Source organism: Gymnoscopelus microlampas (genome assembly GCF_963454915.1).
Source record: "Gymnoscopelus microlampas genome assembly, chromosome: 22".
Taxonomy (NCBI): domain Eukaryota; kingdom Metazoa; phylum Chordata; class Actinopteri; order Myctophiformes; family Myctophidae; genus Gymnoscopelus; species Gymnoscopelus microlampas.
The window spans coordinates 46,699,503-46,718,163 of NC_139959.1; the positions used below are offsets into that span (position 1 = coordinate 46,699,503).

An 18,661-nucleotide genomic window follows, 5' to 3' on the forward strand; every position below is an offset into this window, starting at 1 on the left:
CCAACATTGGTCAAGCCTCACGTGACACGTGACAATACGTTGAAAGAGTGTGCTCTGATTGGCTAGTGAGACGCATGACGTATAGCGGCCTATAAATAGATGTGTCACTTTGAAAGAGTTTTCTAGTTATTGTTCAGTTTGCTCTATGTTTACACAGAGTTACAGACATTTAAGAAAAATCATGATGAAACGTAAGGTTCCATCTCAGAGTGACAGACAGACAGGCAGACAGGCAGGCAGGCAGGGAGTGTTGTTAAAGGAGGAGTTCACCCCAAAAAATACTTATTTTCAATTCAAATCAATTACACACCCCATGAAGCCTTGATTTCATGGATTTATTTTTGTTTTTGTGGCATTCCTAAGACAATAATTTGATGACCGTGTGTATTTCCAGTAGGAGACACAAATAATCTACTTTGTGTCTCCTACCGGATACATTAGCCGGTAGGAGATGGGAATCAAATTATTAGCTTAGGAATGCGACAAAAACAAAAAGGAATCCATGGATTTAAGGCTTCATAGGGTGTGCAATTGATAGAAAATAAGTAATTTTTTGGGGTGAACTCCTCCTTTAAGGTACAGGTATTGTGGTGACAGAGGGGCATTAGGTTGTGTTGGAACCAGACTCTACCTGGTTGACGTTATGTGAGATAAAAACACAGGAGTGTAGATCCAAGTTCTCTCTCTCACACACACACACACACACACACACACACACACACACACACACGTGACCTCAGGGTAATTGTCTCCGCCAGGCCGAAGGCATGGCGAGAGAGTATGTTTTACCCTCCGTCCGTCCGTCCGTCCGTGTGTGTGTGCGTGCGTGTGTCCTGTCTGTGTGTTACCAGCTAATCTCCGGCACCGTTGACCCGGTCGCTGCGAAACTGTGCACACCCACTCCCTGGATGCCAATTCAGAACCTCTGCCCCACATTTTTCACATGGGCCATTTATAGCGCCACCAGGAGGCCGATTTGTGCAAAACCTCTTTTTCCCCATTACTCCTACAGTTTTCAACCAAACGTCATGCAAATCGGTACACAGTATCTCTATAGTCATGTGATCAACCCTGATCTGTCCGATTTCCCATATTCCATCCTCATTGGCTAAGGTTGGCTTCCAAAGTTTCCAGGATTGGTCCGTTTTGAACAAACTGCCTCAAATCATGAACGCAGCTTGCCATTTCCATAAACTTGCACACACACATTCTCACTAGGCCGAGGAAGAAATGCCACTTGACATGTTTCAAATCAGCCTCATGGTGGCGCTATAACACGCCGATTTGCATTTTTAACTATAACTGCACCGATCTGCGTGAAACTTTGCACGCACACTCCCTAGAGACCAAGGAAAAACATCTGCACTGCATTTTTCACATCTGCCATTTACAGCGCCACCAGGAGGCCGACTTATGTACAATACATTTTTGGATATTATTCATTCAGATTCTGTCCAAAAATCACGCATATTGGTACACAGTATCTCCATAGTCATGTGATTCTGATGGATCTGTCCGATATTTCATATTCCATCCTATTTGGCTTACAGTGGCTTCCAAAGTTTGCAGGATTGGTCAGTTTTAAACAAAATGCCTCAAAACATGAATGCAATGTGCAATTTCCGTGAAAGTTTGTATGCAGATTCCCACTAGGCTGAGGAAGAAATGCCCCCCTTTTCACATTCACATTGGCCTTTATAGCGCCACCAGCAGGTCTAATTTAGCAAAACACATTTTTGGAACAAAATGCCTCAACTCATGAATGCAGTGTCCCATTGAAAGGCCTAAGAAGAAATGCCACCCTTTTCACTTTGGCCTATTATAGCGCCACCAGGAGGCCACAATAACCTACCTGACCTGGCGGAGACCTGTGCTCCGAGGAGCACTTTTTCTAGTTTGGTTCTGTGATATCTTCCATACACAAATCTTAGAAAATAGCCGATCTTCAAGCTCAGTAAGTGTCACATTGTGACACTGTGTGAGCTTGTAGATTGTCTGTTTTATAAAACTGGTCAAAGGTGTTAATTATTTAGGGTGCAGACAATGGTTATGAGCCAGCCCACCACTGTGGAGGTTGTGGGTTTGAATCCACCGTGGAGCGTCTACATGAATACAATTTGCCCAAAAAATATCTGATCTACAAGCTTGTAGCTTGTATATTTTTGACAAATGTTCCCCCCAGATTAAACATGCAGGTGTCGTATCTGAGGTTTTCATTCTCTACAATTCACTTTATTGTCAGAGTTCTTTAGCAATCCATACATTTGGGTCAAATCATACTAGCATCTTATCCATAGAATCTACTTTATTCTGTTGAACGTGGCATCCGCTTGCATGTTTATTGATGTCATTCGCACTTAAACCCTCTATTCTCACTTAAAAACAGACCTACGTTTATTGGGTGCTTCACGCTTTCTTCTGTCAACATTAATCTCTTTGGCAAAAAATAGCCGATCTACAAGCTCACAACGACGCGTTGTGAGCTTGTAGATCGGCTATTTTTGGCGAATGTTCCCTCCAGAAAAGGCACGCTGGGGTTCATGTGGTTAATGCTATTCATAATGATGTCATTCTCTCTCTCTCTCTCTCTCTCTCTTAAAGGTTGTCTCATTTGAGCAGATCTTTGCTGTCCATTGACGTGGAGTTTACACAACATTTAGACTCAGTGAGTTCTGTTATTTATTTTATTTTATAGAAGATACTCTGATCGTCTGAATCTGTCATTATGACGTGTCTATTGGTTCACATTCCAACATGAATTCATCCTCCTTCACTGTGTTAGATGATAAACAGACATAGCGTCATATTCTTAGATGTCAAAAGAGACATTTTGGACCTAAATACTAAATCCGTCTGGAGCCGCAAACATATATGAGTCTTATGATCAAGGCAACACAGGCTATTAACTCATTAACTGCCACAGAATGTAATTAATTAATTAATCCGTCTACTGTCCCCTTGCCAGTGAAAACAGAGATTTTACTGAACCTTTGACAAATCATGGAATATTCTCTGTGACCTCTTTCCTCACAGAGATCAGATCATTACACACACGGGGGTCCGGTACAATCGGGGGGAAAACATTGTCCGGCCGCGATCCTCCATTCCAGAGCTATGGCTGTTTGAAAAATGTACTTTTGTGAATCCTTTAACATGAAAGGAGACAAGCTTTTTGTTGTTGTGGTCATGTGATTTCTGGGTGTACTCTTCTTCGGTGGTGCTTGGATCATTCACAGCGCACAGTGTGTGAAAGAGGTTCTTCCTTGGCCTACTGGGAGTGTGTTTGTAGCTGTTTACAAACTCTCACCTGAGAATGTGTTTCCTTTTATGGTCATGTCCTGTATCAGGTCCTGTGAGAGCTATGAAGACATCTAGAGCACTAGAGACGTCTTCTTAGACTGAACCACAACAACACAGGTAAGACAACATATGGAATACATGCAGAACACCATTTATGTTTATATTCAACCTGGGTTGTGTATTCTATATTAAAACTGGCTGATGGGACCTAGGCCACATCACTATGACTCAGACATAACCATACACAAACCCGATAAGCCCTGGGTTGTTTTTAATGGATGTGTGTGTGTGTGTGTGTGTGTGTGCTCATAAGGTGGATGTACGGTGTGTTACCTCATCCCATGACCAATAAATCCTGGTTGACACCAAACACCTGACAAAAGTTTTCAAAAACAGCAGATCTACAAGCTCACATAGTCGACGTGTCAGGGTCATGATGCGTCTGACGTGTTGTGAGCTTTTTGTGATCTGTTATTTCTGTTCAGTTTGACAGTAGACATGATGCGTTGTGAGCTTGTAGATCTGTTATTGTTGTTCAGTTTGACAGTAGACATGAAGCGTTGTGAGCTTGTAGATCTGTTATTGTTGTTCAGTTTGACAGTAGACATGAGATGCGTTGTGAGCTTGTAGATCTGTTATTATTCAGTTTGACAGTAGACATGAGATGCGTTGTGAGCTTGTAGATCTGTTATTATTCAGTTTGACAGTAGACATGAGATGCGTTGTGAGCTTGTAGATCTGTTATTGTTCAGTTTGACAGTAGACATGATGCGTTGTGAGCTTGTAGATCTGTTATTGTTGTTCAGTTTGACAGTAGACATGATGCGTTGTGAGCTTGTAGATCTGTTATTGTTGTTCAGTTTGACAGTAGACATGAGATGCGTTGTGAGCTTGTAGATCTGTTATTGTTCAGTTTGACAGTAGACATGAATCGTTGTGAGCTTGTAGATCTGTTATTGTTCAGTTTGACAGTAGACATGCGTTGTGAGCTTGTAGATCTGTTATTATTGTCCAGTTTGCTCTATTTGTACACTGAGTTACAGAAATATAAGACAATCATGATGAAATGTAAGGGTCCATATGGTTCCATTTGTACATTCTCAGTTACAGACCAGACAGACAGACAGACAGACAGACAGAGAGAGAGACAGACAGACAGACAGACAGACAGACAGACAGACAGGCAGACAGTTGTTAAGGTACAGGTATTGTGGTAACAGAGGGGCATTAGGACCTGTTGGATCAAGACTCTACCTGGTTGAAGTTATGTGAGATAAAAACACAGGAGTGTAGATCCAAGTACACACACACACACACACACACACACACACACACACACACACACACACACACACACACACACACACACACACACACACACACACAATAAATGTCAGAGCGTTGACAACAACACAGAACATAACTTGACTCCATTTAGTGTTTTTACACGTTGGATTAAAACATAAACATTATGTTTTAAAGTCTGTCTGTCTGTCTGTCTGTCTGTCTGTCTGTCTGTCTGTCTGTCTGTCTGTCTGTCCGTCTGTCCTTCAGGGACCACTCCCACAAGGCCAAGCGGTCCATGATGTCAGAGGAGCGCTCGGGCAGCGTGTCGTCTCCCTGCAGAGACCTGCCTCCTCCTCCTCCTCCTCCTCCTCCTCCGGCCAGGAAGAAATCCCCCTCCTCCCCTGAAGCCTGGTCCCAGAAGACCCCTGAGCCGCCCTCCCCTCCTCACAGGTCAGCATGTGTTCATTTTCTGACCTTAAATGTGTCTTTAGTTTCAGTCTTTTTGAATACAATTCCATGTGTTTTTAGTCACATTTTTGTCATCTGAAAAGTTTTGAGTTGATTTAGTCGACTAAAGTTTAAGTGGGCAGGCCTTGATGATGTCATAATGCTTCATTTATACTTAGCTGTTTGCCCAAAATAACAGGGTTGTTGGAATGTTTAGTCACAGTTTTTGTCATCTTAACTTAGCTGAGAAATGGTCCATTTGGTTCCATCTGTACACTCTTGAGTTACAGTCCCGTAAGGGTCCATCTGATACATAACCATGTAGCTGTGGACCCCCTGAAATTCCCAGAAAGGTCCTTGGGGGGTCCCTGGACCCCAAAATGAGAAGCTCTTCTTTAGTGTGTATGCTGGTTGATAAAGCCTGTGTAAACATTGTGACACTACACTATGAAACAACGGTAAACAATGTTACATCACAGGCTCTGCTTTAGTCTGTATACTGGTTGATAAAGCCTGTGTAAACATTATGACACTACACTATGAAACAACAGTAAACAATGTTACATCACAGGCTCTGCTTTAGTCTGTATGCTGGTTGATAAAGCCTGTAAACATTGTGACACTACACTATGAAACAACAGTAAACAATGTTACATCACAGGCTCTGCTTTAGTCTGTATGCTGGTTGATAAAGCCTGTAAACATTGTGACACTACACTATGAAACAACAGTAAACAATGTTACATCACAGGCTCTGCTTTAGTCTGTATGCTGGTTGATAAAGCCTGTAAACATAATGACACTACACTATGAAACAACAGTAAACAATGTTACATCACAGGCTCTGCTTTAGTCTGTATACTGGTTGATAAAGCCTGTGTAAACATTATGACACTACACTATGAAGCAACGCTAAACAATGTTACATCACAGGCTCTGCTTTAGTCTGTATGCTGGTTGATAAAGCCTGTGTAAACATTATGACACTACACTATGAAACAACAGTAAACAATGCTTACATCACAGGCTCTGCTTTAGTCTGTATGCTGGTTGATAAAGCCTGTGTAAACATTATGACACTACACTATGAAACAACAGTAAACAATGTTACATCACAGGCTCTGCTTTAGTCTGTATGCTGGTTGATAAAGCCTGTGTAAACATTATGACACTACACTATGAAACAACAGTAAACAATGTTACATCACAGGCTCTGCTTTAGTCTGTATGCTGGTTGATAAAGCCTGTAAACATTATGACACTACACTATGAAACAACAGTAAACAATGCTACATCACAGGCTCTGCTTTAGTCTGTATGCTGGTTGATAAAGCCTGTGTAAACATTGTGACACTACACTATGAAACAACAGTAAACAATGTTACATCACAGGCTCTTCTTTAGTCTGTATGCTGGTTGATAAAGCCTGTAAACATTATGACACTACACTATGAAACAACAGTAAACAATGTTACATCACAGGCTCTGCTTTAGTCTGTATGCTGGTTGATAAAGCCTGTAAACATTGTGACACTACACTATGAAACAACAGTAAACAATGTTACATCACAGGCTCTGCTTTAGTCTGTATGCTGGTTGATAAAGCCTGTGTAAACAATGTGACACTACACTATGAAACAACAGTAAACAATGTTACATCACAGGCTCTGCTTTAGTCTGTATACTGGTTGATAAAGCCTGTGTAAACATAGTGACACTACACTATGAAACAACAGTAAACAATGTTACATCACAGGCTCTTCTTTAGTCTGTATGCTGGTTGATAAAGCCTGTGTAAACATTATGACACTACACTATGAAACAACAGTAAACAATGTTACATCACAGGCTCTTCTTTAGTCTGTATGCTGGTTGATAAAGCCTGTAAACATTGTGACACTACACTATGAAACAACAGTAAACAATGTTACATCACAGGCTCTGCTTTAGTCTGTATGCTGGTTGATAAAGCCTGTAAACATTATGACACTACACTATGAAACAACAGTAAACAATGTTACATCACAGGCTCTGCTTTAGTCTGTATGCTGGTTGATAAAGCCTGTAAACATTATGACACTACACTATGAAACAACAGTAAACAATGCTACATCACAGGCTCTGCTTTAGTCTGTATGCTGGTTGATAAAGCCTGTGTAAACATTATGACACTACACTATGAAACAACAGTAAACAATGTTACATCACAGGCTCTGCTTTAGTCTGTATGCTGGTTGATAAAGCCTGTAAACATTGTGACACTACACTATGAAACAACAGTAAACAATGTTACATCACAGGCTCTGCTTTAGTCTGTATGCTGGTTGATAAAGCCTGTAAACATTATGACACTACACTATGAAACAACAGTAAACAATGTTACATCACAGGCTCTCCTTTAGTCTGTATGCTGGTTGATAAAGCCTGTAAACATTGTGACACTACACTATGAAACAACAGTAAACAATGCTTACATCACAGGCTCTTCTTTAGTCTGTATGCTGGTTGATAAAGCCTGTAAACATTGTGACACTACACTATGAAACAACAGTAAACAATGTTACATCACAGGCTCTGCTTTAGTCTGTATGCTGGTTGATAAAGCCTGTAAACATTATGACACTACACTATGAAACAACAGTAAACAATGTTACATCACAGGCTCTGCTTTAGTCTGTATGCTGGTTGATAAAGCCTGTAAACATTATGACACTACACTATGAAACAACAGTAAACAATGTTACATCACAGGCTCTGCTTTAGTCTGTATGCTGGTTGATAAAGCCTGTAAACATTGTGACACTACACTATGAAACAACAGTAAACAATGTTACATCACAGGCTCTTCTTTAGTCTGTATGCTGGTTGATAAAGCCTGTGTAAACATAGTGACACTACACTATGAAACAACAGTAAACAATGTTACATCACAGGCTCTGCTTTAGTCTGTATGCTGGTTGATAAAGCCTGTAAACATTGTGACACTACACTATGAAACAACAGTAAACAATGTTACATCACAGGCTCTGCTTTAGTCTGTATGCTGGTTGATAAAGCCTGTAAACATTGTGACACTACACTATGAAACAACAGTAAACAATGTTACATCACAGGCTCTGCTTTAGTCTGTATGCTGGTTGATAAAGCCTGTAAACATTGTGACACTACACTATGAAACAACAGTAAACAATGTTACATCACAGGCTCTTCTTTAGTCTGTATGCTGGTTGATAAAGCCTGTGTAAACATAGTGACACTACACTATGAAACAACAGTAAACAATGTTACATCACAGGCTCTGCTTTAGTCTGTATGCTGGTTGATAAAGCCTGTAAACATTGTGACACTACACTATGAAACAACAGTAAACAATGTTACATCACAGGCTCTGCTTTAGTCTGTATGCTGGTTGATAAAGCCTGTGTAAACATTATGACACTACACTATGAAACAACAGTAAACAATGTTACATCACAGGCTCTGCTTTAGTCTGTATGCTGGTTGATAAAGCCTGTAAACATTGTGACACTACACTATGAAACAACAGTAAACAATGTTACATCACAGGCTCTTCTTTAGTCTGTATGCTGGTTGATAAAGCCTGTGTAAACATTGTGACACTACACTATGAAACAACAGTAAACAATGTTACATCACAGGCTCTGCTTTAGTCTGTATGCTGGTTGATAAAGCCTGTGTAAACATTGTGACACTACACTATGAAACAACAGTAAACAATGTTACATCACAGGCTCTGCTTTAGTCTGTATGCTGGTTGATAAAGCCTGTGTAAACATTGTGACACTACACTATGAAACAACAGTAAACAATGTTACATCACAGGCTCTTCTTTAGTCTGTATGCTGGTTGATAAAGCCTGTGTAAACATTGTGACACTACACTATGAAACAACAGTAAACAATGCTACATCACAGGCTCTTCTTTAGTCTGTATGCTGGTTGATAAAGCCTGTAAACATTATGACACTACACTATGAAACAACAGTAAACAATGCTTACATCACAGGCTCTGCTTTAGTCTGTATGCTGGTTGATAAAGCCTGTGTAAACATTATGACACTACATTATGAAACAACGCTAAACAATGTTACATCACAGGCTCTTCTTTAGTCTGTACGCTGGTTGATAAGGGTGCAGTACGTTAGTCCGACAGCGCATTCCTCCGACAGCGCAGCGCTCCGACGTTTCCAATACTAAACCCGAACCAAACCCGCACCCTAACCCTAACCGCACGCAGATGCCACATAGTCGGAGAAAAGGTCTGTCGGATTAACGCATGCCTCCCGGTTGATAAAGCCTGTGTAAACATAGTGACACTACACTATGAAACAACGGTAAACAATGCTTACATCACAGCCGCTGCCATAAGAGCCATGTTTTCACTCTGCTGTAGTTTGGAAACTGAACCGGAAAAGAACCCAGACATAATCAGCCTGGGTTTCATGCTCCTTTACCCCATTTAGAAAAAGAGATCTGCTATTTATTTTTTTATCGTGAAAATATGTGCAATTCTTTGAATACATATATATATATATTTTTAGTGAACATGTGTAACTCAAGTCTTTGCTTCTGGTGGGTCCCCTGGAACAAAATATTTTTGAGATGGGGGTCCTTGACATGAATGAAAGTTTGAGAACCACTGATTATAGCAACATATCTCTGATGTCCCCCCCCCCCTGCAGGTCTCCCAGTCCCCCTCAATGCCAGCGAACACCCACCTCCCCCCGCCACCGCTCTCTTCCTCCCACTCCCTCTCCCCGGCCCACCACCACCACCACCGTGGCGCCGGCGGCCAAGGTGGGGGCGTCGCCGGCTCCTCACCGCCCTCGAGTGGCTCCTCCTCCAGGCGCTCCCGATCGCCCCTCCCCTCCTCCTCCCACGACACCTCGTCGCCCCACCGGGGGGGCCGCTCCGACAGGTCCAGCCCGGCCGCCCGGCGCCACTAGCAGGGCCACGAGAGGAGCCTCGACGAGAGGGAGAGGAGCCTCGACGAGAGGGAGTGGAGCCTGCCGTCCGTCCAGCATGAGCACAGGGATGGTAATGTTCTCTTTCTTCCATGTCTAACATATTATCTACACTGTGGCTCTTTGAGGGGGGGGGGGGGGTTACATGTAGAACAACCTGTGGGCCTATGGGTAGGTTTTTTGGACTTGATTGACATCCATCCATTCCATTTTACAGGGTCCGTGCATCATTCCAAAGTTGCGTTAGAGCGCCTCATGTGGGAAACAAATAAAAATGGCGGTAACATCATGTGTCTCCTCTTCCATCAGGCTCCAGCAGAAACTCCCGGGGCTTCCAGCGGGAGAGCAGCCATGACAGTTAGGAGTCGCGGGGCAACGGCGCGGGCGTGTGCGAGAGGAGCGCAGAGTGCACAGCGGAGGACCACGGCTACGAGAGGAGCTCCATGCAGGGCAGCAACCGCTACCGATACGAGGGAGACCGCAGAGACTTCTCCTACGACAGGAGAGGAGGCCATGATCGCAGGGACTACAGAGACAGAGGTAGGGGGTGTGGTAGCAGGGACAACAGAGACAGAGGTAGTCAAAGAGTTAATGCACAGAGCTGAGATCCTTGACTTGTTGAACTGCTGTCAGCGTGCACAAGAAATGATGTTCATCACAGTTTTACTACCTAGTAGTATGCAGGATTAACTGCGCACACACACACACACACACACACACACACACACACACACACACACACACACACACACACACACACGCACACACACGAGTACATGATCTCCTGATGGGAATGAAATGGCGTACAATGTGCTGAGCAGCAGACAAATTGGAAAGGATTTGTGATTGGTTGTTCTTAACCCAATGCCTGTTTGTGTTTTCTTTCAGCGTCTTCTCCCAGCATGCACCAGGGCAGCAGGGAGGAGTTCGTCCGCGAGAGGAGAGACGACCTCAGGAACGTACGGCCGGCGCGAGACGCCCACGAGGAGCTTAAGACCAGGCACGTATCAGTAGGGCTGTCACCATTATTCAATTCAATTCAATTTTATTAAAGTGTCAAATCACAACAAGTTGTCTCAAGACACTTTACATGTAGAGAAGAGACCCGACAATCCCACCCTGAACAAGCAATTTTGACATGCTACGTCATGATTCCTTCATTTAGACACTTCAGCTCAGGAATAACCAATACCATTTATCACCCATTACCATATATTGCATATATAACCATTAAAGCAATGTTAACCATTTACTGCAATGATATTGCATTCACATTTGGTTGTGATATTGTGATAGTACTCATTACTATAGAGTGTTTGTTCAGTAGAAGGAGTCTCCCATATGTCTCCAGCTCTTTATTAAACAGAAAATGTTTTTCAGTGCTCTCTCCTGATTGGCTTAAATTTTGTCACCTACCTGAAAATGTACTATATTCTGTTTACTAAAGAGCTGGACAGACCCCTGTGGACACCTGTGACCAAAGAAATGCTCTGTAAAAATGATTACTATCAGATTTTTTTTTAAATACACGCTCCTGTGTCTTTGAATTGAAAGTTCTGCACAGCGTGTCAACAACAAATAAAAACACTTATTTTACCACAAGATTTATTACAGACTGTAGGAACATGTCTGTACCATAACCCTTTTAGACTGGGAATGCACCTGTGTCATTTTAAGATTTATCTGGCTATTCAAAAATAGCAGATATACAAGCTCATAGCAGCTTGTCGATCTGCTATTTATTTTTTTTCTTGAAAATGTGTGCAAATCTTCGAAAATATATATATTTTTAAAGCAAACATTTGTAACTCATGTCTTTGCTTCTGGGGGGTCCGTGGCCAAATACATATCATTTTGGGGGTCCTTGACATGAACAAGTTTGAGAACCACTGATTATAGCAACATATCTCTGATTTCTCCGACAGGTCCAGCCCGGCCGCCCAGCGCCACTAGCAGGGCCACGAGAGGAGCCGCGACGAGAGGGAGAGGAGCCTGCCGTCCGTCCAGGAGCGCCGGCACGAGCGCAGGGATGGTAATGTTCTCTTTCTTCCATGTCTTACATATTTTCTACACTGTGGCTCTTGAGGGGGGGGGGGGTGCACGTAGAACATTGACATCCGTCTGTTCCATTTTACAGGGTCCGTGGATCATTCCAAAGTTGTGTTAGAGCGCCTCATGTGGAAAACAAATAAAAATGGCGGTAACATCATGTGTCTCCTCTTCCATCAGGCTCCAGCAGAAACTCCCGGGGCTTCCAGCTGGAGAGCAGCCATGACAGTTCGGAGTCGAGGGGCAACGGCGCGGGCGTTTGCGAGAGGAGGGCAGAGCGCACAGCGGCGGACCACGGCTCTAAGAGGAGCTCCATGCACAACTTCTTCTACTTCTACGAGGGGAGTCTCTACAACTGAAGGTGAATAGATAGTGTTCAATAAACTGATTCAACTGTCTGGTCTGTTTACACTGTTTACCTGTAGTCTGTAGAAACACACAGCCAGTGTTGTTCAGGTCACTAAGTGGCCCTCACATCTAGAGTTCAGGTCACTACGTGGCCCTCACATCTAGAGTTCAGGTCACAAAGTGGCCCTCACATCTAGAGTTCAGGTCACTACGTGGCCCTCACATCTAGAGTTCAGGTCACTACGTGGCCCTCACATCTAGAGTTCAGGTCACTACGTGACCCTCACATCTAGAGTTCAGGTCACTACGTGACCCTCACATCTAGAGTTCAGGTCACTACGTGGCCCTCATATCTAGAGTTCAGGTCACTAAGTGGCCCTCACATCTAGAGTTCAGGTCACTACGTGGCCCTCACATCTAGAGTTCAGGTCACAAAGTGGCCCTCACATCTAGAGTTCAGGTCACTACGTGGCCCTCACATCTAGAGTTCAGGTCACTACGTGGCCCTCACATCTAGAGTTCAGGTCACTACGTGACCCTCACATCTAGAGTTCAGGTCACTACGTGACCCTCACATCTAGAGTTCAGGTCACTACGTGGCCCTCACATCTAGAGTTCAGGTCACTACGTGGCCCTCACATCTAGAGTTCAGGTCACTACCTGGCCCTCACATCTGGAGTTCAGGTCACTACGTGGCCCTCATATCTAGAGTTAAGGTCACTATGTGGCCCTCACATCTAGAGTTCTATTCACTACTTGGCCCTCACATCTAGAGTTCTGGTCGCTACGTGGCCCTCACATCTAGAGTTCTGGTCGCTACGTGGCCCTCATATCTAGAGTTCTGGTCGCTACGTGGCTCTCATATCTAGAGTTCAGGTCACTACGTGGCTCTCATATCTAGAGTTCAGGTCACTACGTGGCCCTCACATCTAGAGTTCAGGTCACTACGTGGCCCTCACATCTAGAGTTCAGGTCACTACGTGACCCTCACATCTAGAGTTCATGTCACTACGTGGCCCTCACATCTGGAGTTCAGGTCACTAAGTGACCCTCACATCTAGAGTTCATGTCACTACTATCAGACCAGCATGAAGCTACAGACGCTGACCCACCAAGTTCAAGTTCAACGTCAACAAGTACAAAGGTCTCTGCAGCTGAAGGTGAGATGACACTATGAATAGATGTATTCAATAAACCACTTGAACCCCAGCATCCATATTCTGGGGGGAACATTAGCCAAAAATGGCAGATCTACAAGCTCACAACGCATTGCAACATGTTGCATTGTGAGCTTTTATATCGGCTATTTTTTTACATCTAGAGTTCAGGTCACTACGTGACCCTCACATCTAGAGTTCATGTCACTACGTGGCCCTCACGTATAGAGTTCAGGTCACTAAGTGACCCTCACATCTAGAGTTCATGTCACTACGTGACCCTCACATCTAGAGTTCAGGTCACTACGTGACCCTCACATCTAGAGTTCAGGTCACTACGTGACCCTCACATCTAGAGTTCAGGTCACTACGTGAGGTGAGAGAACACCTTCTAGATTTCCCACAGTGCAGCAGGCAGGTTCTGGAGTCGAGCTCCGGCACAAATGAAGCCCTGAGCATCCAAATGTTATTATAGTTTGTCTCAGACTTTTTACTCATTTGAGTGCCTAGTTATCTTTCCTGCTACTGTAAATTGCTAAAAAAAAAATGTGTGTGTGTGTGTGTGTGTGTGTGTGTGTGTGTGTGTGTGTGTGTGTGTGTGTGTGAATATGTGTGTGAAGAACATTGTAATGTAAAGCACTTTGAAGAAAAACGCTTTATAAATGCAGTCCATTTACCATTATTGCTTTTTAGAAGGATAAGTAATTAGTAACATATTACTTATCTAATAGAGTAATGTTGCTCAACACTGCACGCAACATATCCCATCATCACCCAATGAAGCCGTCATTCTTTAGTTTGCTGACGTTAAACTTGCATGGATAATGGATTACTTTCTTGACTTCCACAACTGGCTTCTGCTGTCTGCTGTCTGCTGTCTGCTGATGGCCGATTCCGAGTCAGAATTTCCCAATGGGCGGTAGTGAGGGAGCGCATCCGGTGAAAGCCGGAATTACACTCAATGTAAACAGGAAGTAGACGAGGGGGGTAAATGGCGTACGGTCACAGACGGGATTAAAACACTTCTTTATTGACAAATATGGACTAATACATTACACAAATACTCCGGACACCTAGTTAACATTTGGGGCAAGCGGATAAGCACCTTATATTTTACCTTACATGTAGCGAGGTGGGGGGGGGGGGGGGGGGGGTTTCAGCCAGAGTCAAATGGAAATGTGAAAAACAGCAGAGGGCGCTGTTTTTCCTTTTTATTTGACGATGGGTTCCCAGATTGATATTCCATTAACAGAGGGATGGAAAGTCTTTGCATTTAAAAATGTAGAATGTTCAGAAACATGTTTAAATGGGTTTGGCACAGCGTATCACCAAGAACTACATTTTCATTCCACTTATCTTCAGATAATCACTTTGTCGATGAACACCGGCTTGGCCTGGTTCAGAGAGTGACCATGGTCAAACCCATCCTGGATCTACTCCTTCAGGAGCGTGTTATCATCAACGAGGGCTACGTTAATGTGATGGTCAAGCCCACCCCTCAGGATCAGATGAGGGAACTCTACACACTCCTGAACTGCAGAAAAGCCAAAGACATTTTCTACAAAGGTCTTGAAACAAATGAGAAGGGTCTTCTTGATGAGCTGTAAGTAATACTCATTTATGTTCATCTTTAGACCAAACATTGTATTTTTACAAGACAATGTACCTTTTCAGGCCATGATGCTTTCACTATCATGTGTCATTCTCATTTATCCTCTTTCAATTTCCAAGAGATTCACACTTTAATGCCAGTATATTCATAAGTCTTACAATATTAACTAGAATTGTTTACCCAATATTTTCATATATAGTTCATCTTATGTTTGTCCCTGTGGTGTTAAATTTGCATTAGGTGATCTTCAAGAGACAAAATATGTCTTAGTTATAATCTATGACTATGTTAATTAAGTTACTGACAATGTTTGGTTCTATAATGTAATGTAGGATTTGTATAGGATGGTAGATTTACTGTATATACAGTAGGGGTGTGCTGAAACGCTAATGATATGATACGATAAACGATATTGGGCTCACGATATCGATACGATACGATATATGGCATTTTTTGATTATGAAAATATATGGGGGGGAGCAACTGCAAACAAATACTTCTGTTGCATTATTATTATTGCAAAAAAAAGTATTTATTTATATATATATATATTTTTTGTAATGCCTACACGATACATATCGTCACAAAAACGTATCGCGATATATTGCGGGACGATATATTGGCACACCCCTATACACTATAGTTAGTAAAGAAAAAAACAATTTGAATTTCACAACAGGAACGCTCAGCCCAGTGCAGCACAACCCGAAGTAACAGCTGCTTCTGTCTCAGGTCAGTGCCGTTTAAAGTCATTTTTTGTTCTAATAATGATTGGTCATTCCTACTATTCGGTGCCATTTCAGCCTAGTATCTTTCTTCAAAAAATGATACAATTTTACAGGATTTTGTTTTGTTTGATTTTGTTTTCATTGGACATTAAACTTACATTACACTTACACTCAATGACATTACATTGCATTGTATAACAGTTAACATGTTACTGATAATGTTAGCATGTATCATTGTTGCATCAGACATGTCAGATCATGCTGGGATAACATGGGTCCTCAGGTTTGTACAAACTAACTGGAGTAAACTAATGTAAAGTAAGCAAAGTAAAGTATAAAAGATCTGGACAAAAATATAGTATTATTAATGTCAAGGGAACACATTTTGTTATTCATTATGTTAACACATCATGCCGATCTTATCATTTCCCTCAATATCTAAAGGAATTGCTTTGTTCCTTACAGATTTCCTGGTGGAAACAAAAATGCATACACGTCCTATTACACACTACCAAGACGAGCTTAAAACAAAAGTTGAGGACCCATTTGCGTGTGTACCTCACGGGACAGTCCAAAGGGCGGATAGGAAGGATTTTGAGGAATGTTACACACGTCTCACAATCGCACGTGTGAATGACACAAAGATCAGCAGGTCACCTGAGGTCACACAGATGGAGAGGGAGAAAGCAGGGCAGGAGATCCAACTCAGTGAAATCTTTAAACACCCTTCTGGACAACACAAACGCATGAGAACAGTGATGTCCATTGGCGAAGCAGGAGTTGGCAAAACCTTTCTCGTACACAAGTTTGTCAATGACTGGGCAAAGAAAAAAGATCAAGATCCCCATCTCACATTCGTGTTCCAATTCCGCCAGCTCAATTTGTTCAAGGGGCAAAAGTTTAGTTTGGCTCAGCTAATTCATGAATGCAACCCCACATATGAATGCATCTCAGAAGAAGCTCTTAATGACATCTTCACCAAGCTGCAGACGTCAGGAGAGACTAATTACGACAAGAGTCCCTGCAAAGTTCAGTTTGTCCTGGATGGTCTAGATGAAAGCCACATTACCTTAAACTTCAAAACCCACCATAAATGCTCTAAGGACTTGTCCCAGGCCACCTCACTGGAAGCTTTGCTCGTCAACCTGATCAAAGGGAAACTGCTTCGCTGTGCTCAAATCTGGATAACCACACGCCCTGCAGCAGCCAAACAAATCCCTGATGGCTTCGTTGACATGGTAACAGAGGTGAAAGGATTCACTGATGAAATGAAGGAGAAGTACATCAGGAAGAGAATCGGAGATGAGAAGCAGGCTAGCAGAACCATTTCACACATCAAAGCATCAACGTACCTCCACATCATGTGTGAAACCCCAGTCTTCTGTTCAATCATTGCCACCGTTCTGCAGGACATGTTGAAGACAGGTGCGAAAGGAGAGCTTCCCAAGACCCTGGCTGAGATTTACAGCCACTTCATCTTTGTCCAGACAAAGAGGAAGTGGCTAAAGCATGGTGGGAATCAACAGAAACTCACAGAGGATGATAAAGCAGTTCTTCTGAAGCTGGGCATGCTAGCGTTTGAACATCTGCTGAAAGGCCGGCTCATTTTCTACGAAGAAGACCTGAAGAAATGTCATCTTGATATTAAAGAGGGTCCAGTGGACTCAGGACTGTGCACAGAGATCTTCAAACCAGACAGTCATTTCTTCCATGAAACCGTCTACTGTTTTGTTCATCTGAGCATCCAGGAGTTTCTGGCTGCAGTTTACCTGTTTGACTGTTTTACACAGAAGAACATGGAGGTACTGAAGGCATTCCTGAACAATGATGATTTCAACAGCAACAGTTCCCTGTCTGACTTCCTGAAGGCTGCAATTGAAAAAACCCTGCAGAGTGAAAGTGGCCATCTGGACCTCTTTGTCCGTTTCCTTCATGGAATCTCACTGAAGGCCAACCAAAGAGTGTTAGGAGGCCTGCTGGGTCAGACAGAGAACAGTCCAGAGGAGATCCAGAGAGCCATCACCAACCTGAAGGAGATGGATCCCTGCAGTGGCTCTCCTGACAGATGTATCAACATCTTCCAATGTTTGACGGAGATGAAGGCCCACTCAGTATGTCAAGGGATTCAACAGTACCTGGAGTCAGGAAAGGAACTCTCTGAGACACAATGTTCAGCTCTGGTCAGAATGCTGCAGATGTCAGAGGAGGTTCTGGAGGTGTTGGACCTGCAGAAATGCAACACATCACATGGGGGGCAATGGAACCTGGTCCCTGCTGTGAGGAACTGCACAGCAGCCAGGTTAGTAGTCATGTAGACTGCCCTAGCGTGTCTGATATCTGGCATAGAGGGGTGGGTTCAAAACTTCCGGAGAAAAAATCCTTGAGATCCCATTGGTTCACCGATCTGTCCGTCAGCCCCGTCAAACACAACATTTGGAGCGACGCCCACTGCACTCTGGTTGGTTAAGGAAATGAAACACTTCCTATGCCCGGAACACCGACTCGCTGGTCCAGGCTTTTTATTTTTGAGCAAAACTAAAATACTAAAATCCTGGAGATCGAGGCTAGTAGTCATGTAAATGTCAACATGTTAGAGCACCATTAACTCATATACTCCTTTCATTCAAAATAAAAATAAATTAAAAAACACACACTCAGAGAGAGAGAGAGAGAGCGAGAGAGATAGAGGGAGGGAGAGAGGGAGATGAAAGAGGAAGAGGAAGGAGGAATGAGAACATCATTATAGTTA

At 43.0% G+C, this 18,661-nt stretch overlaps 1 protein-coding gene across 1 annotated transcript in view; it reads left to right on the forward strand.

The window, feature by feature from the left end:
• The window catches only part of LOC311038685 (protein NLRC3-like), a gene marked incomplete at its 3' end in the record, with an annotated part of 32,502 nt that extends 14,275 nt beyond the window's left edge, over nt 1-18,227 (forward strand). The window contains exons 2-10 of the mRNA XM_084048253.1: nt 2,602-2,665; nt 3,348-3,417; nt 4,855-5,037; nt 9,737-9,972; nt 11,944-12,050; nt 12,248-12,428; nt 14,935-15,175; nt 15,864-15,916; nt 16,378-18,227. Of these exons, the coding sequence (XP_083904379.1) occupies nt 4,883-5,037; nt 9,737-9,972; nt 11,944-12,050; nt 12,248-12,428; nt 14,935-15,175; nt 15,864-15,916; nt 16,378-18,227 (2,823 nt within the window). The 5' untranslated portion in view covers nt 2,602-2,665; nt 3,348-3,417; nt 4,855-4,882. The remainder of the gene's footprint in view (nt 1-2,601; nt 2,666-3,347; nt 3,418-4,854; nt 5,038-9,736; nt 9,973-11,943; nt 12,051-12,247; nt 12,429-14,934; nt 15,176-15,863; nt 15,917-16,377) is intronic.
• Nucleotides 18,228-18,661: the final 434 nt, after the last annotated feature.